At 38.8% G+C, this 12,003-nt stretch overlaps 1 protein-coding gene across 1 annotated transcript in view; it reads right to left on the bottom strand.

Moving 5' to 3' along the window:
- Nucleotides 1-2,029: 2,029 nt before the first annotated feature.
- LOC146386727 (vitamin D3 receptor B) overlaps nucleotides 2,030-12,003 on the bottom strand; it is a 33,765-nt gene continuing 23,791 nt past the window's right edge. Inside the window, exons 8-10 of the mRNA XM_084927995.1 lie at nucleotides 9,768-9,919; nucleotides 9,059-9,175; nucleotides 2,030-8,743 (exon numbers count right to left, since the gene is read on the bottom strand). Coding sequence (XP_084784121.1) covers nucleotides 8,490-8,743; nucleotides 9,059-9,175; nucleotides 9,768-9,919 — 523 coding nt within the window. The 3' untranslated portion in view covers nucleotides 2,030-8,489. The remainder of the gene's footprint in view (nucleotides 8,744-9,058; nucleotides 9,176-9,767; nucleotides 9,920-12,003) is intronic.

Below are 12,003 nucleotides of genomic sequence, written 5' to 3'. Positions count from 1 at the left end.
TCAAGTTTCGTCTCCGTTTAGATGCTCGGTTTGAACTTCAGCAAGTCATCTCAATCATGTCCATGTTCCTAAACACGTGTGGCCGATTAGATATTTCAGTTAACGAGCAGTTGAACAGGTGTGCCTAACAAAGTGACCAGTGAGTGTATGTTACTATATTGAATATTAATATAATGTATCTTTGTTCACACTTAATTCACTAGCTGTGATTTGGAACAATGTGCAGGAAAATCTACATATAAATACTTTGGTTCTCCTGTTAGTTCATTCTTGTGATTAATCTTACTGTGAAGCGTTCTGTATGCAGCAGTGTAACATTATTAAAGTGGTAACAATAGTATTGAAAGGGAACTATGGTCCATTTGTGCAGGTGCCAGAAGATTTCTGTGTGTGACTCATCAAAGAACCCGTTTTCCAGCAGGAAGGTTAATAAGGGGGGGAAACAGTTCACTTCCTTTTGTATAGCCAACCATAACTAAACAGCAATGCTGACAGTCCAACACTGTTAGAAAAAGAGAGAATTATTAAAAACAACAACAACAACAAAACAACTTTTGTTTGGAAAGCTGCTAATTTTGTTACTTCAGCAGGACACAGTGAGTCAATAGCCTGCGAATGGCAATACATACTCAGATGAACAGTACATGATATATTACACTGTGCTGTTAATTACTGAACAAAAACAAAGAAGCAGAAGCTGTGTGAGAAACTAAGTTGATATAATGGGTTGTAGAACCACTATAACTGTATGACTTTATCAGTCTCTCACATACTTGTGGAGCAATTTTAGTCCACTCTTCTTCACACTTTTTCTTCAGTTCATTGAGTTCACTGTTAAGGTCCCACCACAGCATTTCAGTCCTATTCAGGTCTGGACTTTGACTGGGACACTGCAGCACATCTACAGCCATTCTGCTGTAGTCATTTTGGGAAAAGCTTTAGCTGTTGGACAGATGGTCTCACAATGGACTCTAGAATACTTTGTTATACAGAAGAGTCCGCGGTCGGTTTCATGACTGCATGGTCCCAGGGTCGCATGGCTGCAAAACAAGCCCAAGTCATCATCCCTCGTCCACCGTGCTTTACAGTTGGTATGAGGTGTTTGCAGCAAACCAAACACATCATATATTTACTTTGGTCTCATCTGTCCAAAGAACATTGTCCCATAAGTGTGACCTCTGATCTTGGGGGGAATTAACTGGGATGTCCAGTCCTGGGAAAAACTGTTTTGGGCTTGTGAATAATCTTTCTTACTGCAGAATGATGGACTTTGTTTCGAAATGGCCTTATAACTCTTCCCAGATCAATGTGCAGCATCAGGATCATGTTTTTCCTTCTTGACTTTAACACAATCAGATGGATTGCTCCAGAACAGCAAACTGTCAAAACTTTGGCCAGTCAAAACTATGTGTGTTCATACTTGCTGATCATCAATCAAGTTTGATTGATCAGCACCTGGCTGCTACTTACCCCTTTCATTTTCAAGGAACCAGCAAGTCTATACTTACATTTTCACTCACTGCTTCTACATTTTGGGTGATTTTTTTGTTAATAAAATAATGAAGCTGGGTATTAAGTCATGTTGTAGTTCATCTAAGGTTGTATTTCCCAAGTTTTAAGACTTTTATTATATCCTGATAGATAAAACCTCATACCGCAAGGAGGGTTTACTTTTATATGAAATGCATTTATACATTACAGATAACAAATAACATAATTTTAGTTTGAATAAGTAGTAATAGCTGCACACATGCAGAGGTCTAGTGAGAGCTGAACCCTTTCTCTTACTTCGTTATGACAAAATAAAACAAGTTTAAAGTGCATCACCACGGGTCTACATGGACAAAGCATCATTTCATAATGAATTTCCTCAATTAGCTCTGAGCGCCGTTTAAATTATAGAAATTAATTTCCTATAACATTATTGTTTTTAATGGCACCTGAAAGAAAAGAAAAAGGAAACTTTAATCAAAAGCTACCAAATAAATAAACTGTTAAGACATTAAAAACAAATCACACAGAGACCTACTGCTATGTACAACCTTTTATTTTTGATTTGCAAAACATCAGACAAAAATAACATTACATAAACACCAATTTATAATAGAAAAAGAAGATCTGAGACAAAAGATAAATTGCAATTACATTAGAATTTAGGTGACTTTGATAATTGGAGCCATATGATGCTGACCTACAGAGGCAGTTTATGGCTAGTAGCTTGATACATGTGTTACAAACATTATATTAAGTGCTTTCGTTGGTTCAGGCATTGAAATTCAACGTGGCATGGATTTGGGTTCACAATGCAGGGAAAGGATTCAATACCAAATTCAAACTGATTCCTTATTTTTAAAAAAAATAAAAATAAATTAATCATCAATACACGTGGCTGCCAGAGTACCAATTAAGAAGCCAATCGCACACTTGGACAACCTTCCCGCTCAAATTAAGCCGGGGAACATCTGAAGCCAGCTTTGTTAACACCCTCTCCTGCATGAAAAGGGTCATGTTATGGCACACAGCTCAAAGTTGATGTGACCACAGCGTTCCTCAGTATTGACTGATCAATAAAAACTCTCTAATTTTATTCAGTGTACACCTGAAGCAGTTTGACATGAAAGCAAATAAAAAGAAGGAATAAAGAGAGACAGCGAGAATTAGAGAGAAAAGAAAAGTTGGTTTGAAATCACCAAAAGTGAGCAGTTGCTCCTTAAATATGATACTCGGGTCTGAATGGAATACCCCCCCCCCCAAAAAAAAGCAACTCCAAGCTGCACTTCCAAAGACACCATCTTCTAATGAGGCTTGTCGCGCCGCTGGGGGCCGACACTTTGGACGATGCCAGCATCAGGTAGCGTCAGTGTTGCACAACTTGGTGATGCTCAAGATAAAAGCAGCATTGCATGGACACTGAGGATTTCGCCACTCCCAATTCCCCTGTTTGACTGAAAAGCATCAGGAATGACAAAGGTGCACGACAGAAGGAGAGGTGATGACGCGGAGAGGGTACGGCGGACGCGATGGGACAAACCACAGGGCCAAGGTCATGATGACGCACTACACAGCATAGGTCATGCTAACAGTACCAAGGGGAGCACAAACGCACCTCTCATTTCTCCTACTGCCACTTCTTTAAAGTTGCATTCACACTGAAAAGTCTTCAATTTGCCCTCGAAAGGGACAAATTACGTGCACGTATCTACACCCCTCTCGCCTGCAGTGGTATAAATGTGAAATACAAAAAAATTGTTCCTAAATGAATCTGCTCACATGGTTTGTGGATTTGTCATTTAATCCTATAACTCTGCCACTAAAGACACATTAAATTCAAGAGAAACACAGCTATTTTCTCCAAAACTTACATCAAATCAGTCTAGAGCAAAGGGTGTCAAACATAAGACATGTGGGCCAGAATCGACCTGGCAAAGACTCCAATCTGGCCCACTTGAAGGCTTTGAAAAGTGTGATGGAGCGCATAGATTAGGAACTCTTTGTATTTTTATACGTTTTAACAGCTTTTCCTACTTATAAAGACCATTGTCATCCTGTATTTGCCATCCTCTTTCCTCTATGTACTAAAGAAATTAGTTTTCTTCCTAAGGTCAGTCCATATCAAAAACAAACAAACATACAAACAAAAAACAAAACAAACATTACAAATACAGGTCAGTCTGGGCAAGGAGCTACTGGAACCTTTTCTGTAATTTTCCACTGTTATTGTGCAGAAAACTGAGATGTAGTGTTGAAATTGCACTGCTTTTTCTTGTATTAAGCCTTCTCAAAGATTAAATGTATACTTAAATGTCTTTACACTGACAGATAGGTTACTTTCACTGGTCCATCCCACCTAATGATCAAAGTGGGCTGTATGTGGCCCACGGTGTAAAATAAGTTTGACATCCCTGATCTAGACTGATAAATAGCTACAAGCCAGAGGAAAAACATGCACATTTCATTTTTGAGTAAATGGTCCCTTTAATGCCTGTAGGGATACTTGTCTGCAACACCGCAGCAAAATAAACTGCACGTGTTTCTGAAAGCAATGGAAGAAAAAAAACAACAAAAAAACCCCCAACAACCCCGAAACAAACAAACAAACTACCGAGCTAAAGAAGCAGAGAAGAATGAAAGTAAATGCAGCCTCATCCTAGCCAGATCCCCGATGGTAAGAGTGCAGGCACTATTTTTAAAAAACACTCCCGGTATTTTTGTGCGTAAAAAAACAAAAATGCCTTTGCCAAGTCTGAGAAGAAAGACCAAACAGAAAAAAAGAATGAATTCTTTAGCTGGACTCTCCCAAATCTGTGAGATATCTCTGAGGTAATCATTGAAGTATGACTCATTAGACAGCAATAAATACCAACATGAATACAAATATTATAAAAGTAAAAACAGAGGCAAATGCTTAATGCTAAAGCAAAATCTGAGCTAAAAGAGGTAGGTTTTCTTTTTAGGTAGATTATGGTGTACATCCATTGTGGACACTCCTCTTTTTTGTAAGAACTACATTATGTTGATTCCATTACAATCCCTGTCCTAAAGGGAGGAGCAGAAAGAATACAAAATAAAGACTTAAAATCATTTGCATGGGAGATGGCCAACAGTCCTCTGTGAAGGCTTTCATACATGTTTTCAGACAGGATTTGTAATGGCAACAGTTACACACGCATGCACGCCCACACGCACGCACGCCCACACGCACGCACGCACACACGCACGCACGCACACACACACAAAACACCTCCTACAACATCTACGAATATGATAAACTGTAAAGCTTGCTGGTGATAGTGTACCATGAGCTGTATATTGCAGGCATTGTTACTGTGTTACGTCGCAGTTCTTACGGATATCTCAACAAAGATGGCTCCATCTATTTTGAGGTCGGATTTCCACTGATGTATAGATTACAAGTTCCAGTATTAGAACAACTACAATGTAGAGTTAAAAAACCCAAAACGGAACAGATTCTGAGCAGCCTATCATGATGAAACCAAACAGGAATCTCTGGGAATGAACCACATTCAAATTTAACTTTATTTATGAGCTGTATACCGTGTTGGGAAAGAGAAAGAAAAAAAAAAATCAGCAATCAGACATTCGGTTCGTTAAAAAAAAAAAAAAAAAAAAAAAAGGGGTTGGGGGGGGAGATTCTTTTTATGACAGAAACTCTATCACTACACAAATACTAACTGCTTGTTTTATACATCCACAAGAGTTTTCCTGTTCGGTTTTCAAATCCCCAAACTCAACTCCTCTTTTTACCCTGTTCGTGTGTGGAGGGAACTCTCCCTGTGGCACTTACATATTCATCAAACCTCCTACTGTATTTAAACATACACAAGTCAACACTGCAACCTCTATCTCAAAAAAAGGAAACAGAACAATTTCAAAGCCATATCTACATACAAGAGTATGTATTTCGAAATAAAATCAACATGGAGACTTTTCCAAAAAATAAAAGAAGTCAAAAGTCAGTATTCAGTAACCAAGCACATCACACCCCTCATCAAACTGACATACTATACATACAAATGGTACTGCCTAACGACACTCGAGCTTCAACTCCTTAAAGATCAATCACAGCAGGGTAATTTGTGGGGCGTGTGGATTTTTCTGTTAGTATATTATATTATATATATCTCGATGATTTTTAGGAAGAGGGCAAAATGAAATGATAATACAAAATAAATCAAGCCTATTATGTGACTACAGGAACACTGAAAAAAGCGATCAAACGGTTTGTGATATGCGGATTATCTAAGCGTCGAGCCCCAGCTGTCAGCTTGTGGCGTTTCACAGTGACTGCAGAGAGTTGGAATAAAGCCACAGTGATGTTGAATGGACTTTAAACTGTTTAAAAACAGATCAAAGCGACACCTGTCACAACTTCTCACAAAGCAGTTGTGAGAAAAACTCGCCATCTTCCTCACAGAGTAACCCTGGTCTACTGAGATGAAGGAAAATCTGTGTGTGACAAATGTGGACCGGACGGTCAATCGCAGGAACTCTTTAAAAGATTTCTTTTGTCACACAGCAAATACAGGACAAAGAAAAAGAAAATATAAACTTTTATATTTAATTCTTCAAATGACTTCCTTTAAGCAACACTGCCTCTAGTGAAATCATGAGCACTTGGCAGGAAATCGACTTTACTTTAGGGAATTGTCTTGATGTAAAAGATATGTTGTCTTGTATAATTTTACCATAATCCCACATGCAGCAAGCCATATATTACTGGCCTGTAAACTGAAGCATTTAAAGTCTCTTGGCAGTTTGGTTTATAAGCCATTAAATGCTGTCTGATGAAGCATAAGCCAAAGATGACTGACAGCAGAGAGAAGGCATACAAGTTCTTATCATATACAAGTTCATGTTCCAAAAGCCACAGATAAATAGCATATGAATTCAGCAGATGGCACAATGAGAATGTCCAAGGTTCTGGAGTCATCATTTTGATGTACTGTAATGTACCAGGTGTATAGCTAGCTTAGTAATCTACATGGCTTATATTTGAGAGCAGCACGGTTTGTTTAGGTTGTCCTTTTTTTTCTGAGAATGAACCTTGGATATTCACATCAGCCCACCACTAAACAAAGAATCGTTTGAGTGTGTCAAATATACAAGCAGTTCCCTGTTTAAGCCATTCCTAAATACCCCCCCAAAAAGGAACAAAGACAAGAAAAACAAAGATCAAAGACAAAACAAAGAGCATAGTGTTGGAGAACATGGTGCTTATGGGTCAGAAACAAAAAGTCAGTTGTGTTTGCATATATATTTTTGAGGAAAAACAAAACAAAACAAAACAAAAGAATCTATGTAGCCCTATGTACAGCGGCAGACATTATTTATATATACCTGGTATTTACACAATGCAGCCACTAGAGGGCCACGCAGCATACATCATCAAACAGGAGGGCCCGGGTGGAGGACGTGCGCAGCAACACCACCACAACCAGGCCCCTGGACATTCTAGAAAATCCGCTTCCCAGTCAGAAACGAAAGGGGTGTGATATCTGTGGAGGTCTGAAACAGCTTCCCAAGCTCTCCATCCACTGAGCTCACTGTATACTGAGGAGGAACAATTCATGGAATTGTTTTTAAGGTGAAGTGACATATAAAAAACAACAACAAAAATATCTATTGCAATTATATCCGTAGCTATGCCAATTCTGAGTATGCTATGCAGCTATATATTAACAAGGCAGGCCCTTTGCTTTGCCATCAATTTACTATTCCAGTTAGATTTGGCATTTTAGCCCTTTAAAATCTGTGATAACATAGATACTGTATATCAATACATAGGCTTGAGTAAAAGGTGGTATAACAGTGCTTAGGATACATTTGATAGCAATTCTCTATTTACACGGGAAAAAATAACAACAATTAAACAAGAGAGGAGAATAATGAAAACAATTTCAAAAGAGAGCAACAAGCCATAAGGTTGGCTTGGTTTGATTGACAGTTAGCAGTGTAAAAGTAGCTAATACATTTAGTGGCTAATTCTCACCTCAAAACCAGGCACCCTAAGGTCCTATCAGAACCTCACTAAATTACAGTCTAAGCTCTGTACTCTGCTGTATAAACCTATAATAATATAACATTTTCCTTCATAGGCTGTGAGGCTAGTCAGACAACTTGCCGAGCGGCTGCATGAGTGAAGCGAGCCAAGGAGCAGCAAGGTTATTTTTAGGTACTGGAAGCTTTTTGAGAAAGTAGTTGACCATACCTTTGGTGAAAGGTGAAAGGCATGTGTTTGATTTGTACACAAAGTCATATACATATGCTGCCTTGGAGAGAAGCAGATTAAAAAACAAAAAAACCCAAAACAAACAAACACATAAAAATACATGATTTCTGAAAATCATCAAAAAATTCAAAGTAATGTGCAGGCACTGCGTTTGCACCGGTAAACTGAAATGTAATGCGTACTGTATCTAAATTGTTCTGAGTAAAAGTTTCACATTGGTGATGTAAATATAAAAACAACCCCAGTAAAACCAAGAGGTAGCTCAACTGAATGGCTAAATGAATAACTGAGTATGCTTGTTGTGTTGGTGTGTGCACCACAGGTACACACACATAATGTCCAGGCATTTGAAGCAGCTGTTTGTTGATTTAAATACAGACAAAAACACTGTATATAGCCAGAAGTCATATGTATAGTTTAATTTGTACTATCTGAAATTCCCTTGTTTACTCTATCTCTTCATATCTGCTTGCTCTCCTGCACAATCTTGGCCTCTACACCAAGACAGACTTCTTTATATGGGAATCCACACACACATGCAGTCGCACTCGCACTCACGTGCGCAGACACGCAGACACGCACACACACAATTTACTTTCTCTTTTTCATTTGCTTCATACACCACACCTGCATCTAGTCCAACCAGGACATTCTCAGCTCCCCTCTCTCTGTTTTTCTCTACCTACTGGGGTCTTGCCGCCAGCTTCCTCCCCGACCAACTGAGGTTTGGAGATTGCTTCTAGGAGACTTCACTGCCAAACACCTCCAGCACCAATGGAGTGAGCTGCATGCTGTGCTCCGGCTGAAAGGACAGTGAGCGGTACTGTTTGGAGTGCTCCTCGTTAAGACTTCGCAGGTCGGCCAGCTTTTGGATCATCTTGGCGTAGAGCAGCCTCCCTCCCGGGTGGTGAAGCCTGATGTAGGCTTGCAGAGTCTCCGACAGTCGGTCTTGCAGGGCTTCGATCCGTGCATGATCCTGCACACCTGGGCGGTCTGCAATGAGGGAGGGGGGAAGAGACTCAGTGGCTTGATGTTAGGGAACAGAAAATAGCTTTTGAAATCTAACTGTCAGAAAGGATTATATCATTTGCGTTTATTGTGAACTAGCATACTGAAGAACAAGCAGAGGATCCAGTCATAATTCGTTTAAAAGCTTTGTGCTGCTTGTCACTTTTATATAATCAAGTGGACATATGCACAAATAATAGCAAAGTTGGCAACAATGTTTCAAATATTTTCTGTTGTAAGAAGATACACCTCTACACTCAAATCATTCCTTCTACAGTCCTTTCTCCACACCTACACTACCTGGAGAAAGCAGACAGATAGCCATCAGCAGCACGTGCTCCTCCTCGTGCAGGTTGAGCTTCTTCAGTCCCACCTGGAACTTTACCAGCGGCTCCAACAGCTCCAGAGTGTGTCCCGCTGCAGAAGAGAAACATGCCATTAAAATGTGTAACCTACAACTCATTTCAGTGAAAAAAGGCGATCAAAGAAATATAACCAATTCTTGTTAAGACTTCATTTTCATTTTCATTCTCAGCTTTGTTTACACTAAAAACCGGCAATTTCTGGCTCGCACAATTGTCTAATTACCAAAGTTGAATTAGGCTCGTTGTACAGACTAATAAGAAACAGCAAAGCTAAATTTTGCATGCAAATGAGAAGACACACAATTATATATAACAAATGAAAGCCATCCCTAGTGTTTCTATGGATATGTTGGACTGATTTTGCAGAAATAGCAGATTGGATTAGCGACTTTTGCCTGAGGGTGTATACACAGGTCACTGCCAATAACCTTATCTGCATTCCCACATTATAGTGTGGTCATCTCCTTAACGGAAAAGTACAAATCTTACTAAGTAAATATGCACATGTTTTCTTCAAAAATCAAGTGGGGGGGGGGAACCCCAACTAAAATTCATAAAACACCAGTAGGCAGATCTCAACACTGTCTTTCTTTTGTCCTTACAGCAGTAAACATGGCAGCATTTAGACTGATGTTTGGACTGACCTTTGGTGACGTCACTGATCTGATATTTAAAGTCAGGTCCACCACAGCTCCAGGACATGTCTTCCAGGTTGAAGCTTTGATTTGAACGCAGCATGATCACCTCAATGGCACTGGACTTGAGCAGAGCAATCTGGTCCTCTGCAGTCAGCTCTCTACAGGGAAACAAATCATCCATTACGTTTGGATGCTTATTTAAACGATTAAAAGTAATAATCCTAAAAATGGCAACAGATGACCTGAAGATCCAGTACTGCTGTTGCACCAGATCACCTTACTGTTTAAATCACTCACTTGTATCATGTTAATTAAGAGGCAGGTTTTACTTAGCAATTTAGTAGAAATATGCAAATTAAATACTGCATGTGAACCCTCTCGGTCACGGAGCTTTCTCCATTGGATACATATTCAACCCAGGTTTATTTACAGTTTCTATCGCTCTCCTTCTTCACCTTCTTTGCCTGCTTTGACAACAGGGCTTATTTTTGGTGTTTTTGCATTTAATATAAAACAACAGTGGGAGTGAGAAACAGAGGCTTTTTTTTCTCGAGGAGGGTGTGGGTATTTCCTACAGTTACATTGGCCATGCCACCATTTCTGCTAACTAAATTACTGTTTTGGCTGCAGCTTTATTTAATTTAATTTATGTTGTAGGTTTTTAGTTTAGTGCTTTAGTTCTGATGCCAATTAACGGCTTTAAATTTTGTAAACTCATTGTAAGCCTATACAAAGGACCACAACAGCTGAAATAATAATAATAAAGAGTAGTAATAATATCAATAACATATCATATATTGTGAAACTGCTAGAATAAAAGCATGATGTTTTAAAATGTTTTTAAATCCCACTAGTAAGAGACAAGAGCTAAACCTGACACCCTTTAGGGAAGGTATGGACTGTTTTTTAAGGATTAATCATAAGTGGACAAACATTCCAAAGGTCCGACACAAGTTGCTGGGAGGAATGACAACTTCCAGGAAATACGGGCCCTGAGTCGTTTCAGCCTTGACCCCACGAAACACTGTGGATTTGTCAATGTAAACACAAGGAGAGAGTTTCATGTGTGGAAGGTGGGACCCTGGTCAGCCATTCTAAATTTGTCTTTGTAGACATGTAATTTATTCTATGTGTTTAGAAAGAAAAAAATAAATTAAGATAAATCAGTTTTTCCTGGGGGTGCCCAACATAACCTGGTATGAAAGGAGTTCCAGGATTTAATACTAAGGATGGTATAATCAATAAGTTATTTATCTATTCTGCACTAGGGACTGAAGAAATCATGAAAATACATTTGCTATTTACAGGACTGCAGAAGGGGGCAGCATCCATAGGTAACATATATAGGTAGGTAAGTTGGCAAATTTAGCAGTTTTATTAGCTCAGACTTTTACAAATTTAAAAAAAGTGAAGTGAAATTTGCCTTTTAAATTTTGGTTTCCTTTTTGTTGCACATTCTTGAAGATTTTTGGCACCCATGTGTGAACTTCAGTAATCAGTAAAGCACCTTTCAAGGTTCAAATGGCTGCCCCATTAAAGACAGATTACCATTTTGCTGTTCTATCCCTCTCCAAATATTTTTTTGTATAGTTTTGAAGTAGTACCCTTGTAGAAGGCAACTAGTTCAATCTGTGTCAATGGAGTAAGACATGATGCAAAACTTAGTGATATGCGTCTTTATTAAAAGGTCCCTCTGATCCTGTACAGATTACTGTAGAAACCACCAAAAAAACCCCAAAAACCCAAAAACCCCAAACTATCACAATCTGTTAACTTTGTGTGCATCTCACAATCATCTGTTTTGGTCATGTTAATTATTTTATAAATAAATAACTATTCATTAACTCTATGCTGATATCATGACTGAAAATCCGTAGTTATGGAAACATGAAAATAATTGTTTTAAAATGTACATAAAAATGAAGATTGCTCATAGATCTGACTCTATAATGACTCCCTTACTGATTCCTGATCATAATAGCAGACCTACACAGGTTTTCAGGTTCAACAACCGTTTTACTATCTTAGTCCAAACAAGTAGAAAAGAGTAGAAAAGAAAATATGCCTGCCTGCATGTGACTCAGCTGTGTAAAAGCTCCGCTGCTATGTGTTTGACATTACTGTTTTGCAATGAGAACTGCCAGAAAAAAACATGGCAGCATAGATAAAAGAAACTGATAAGCTTGGATGTAGGCTTGTCCTCGATACTGTGCTTGCTACTCCTCAAAGAGGTTTCACTCAC

Source organism: Perissodus microlepis, chromosome 5, assembly GCF_051167445.1.
Source record: "Perissodus microlepis isolate ML-2025 ecotype Zambia chromosome 5, ASM5116744v1, whole genome shotgun sequence".
NCBI lineage: Eukaryota > Metazoa > Chordata > Actinopteri > Cichliformes > Cichlidae > Perissodus > Perissodus microlepis.
The sequence above is the reverse complement of the archived record's forward strand: the minus strand, read 5'-3'. Positions and strand labels throughout refer to the sequence as shown.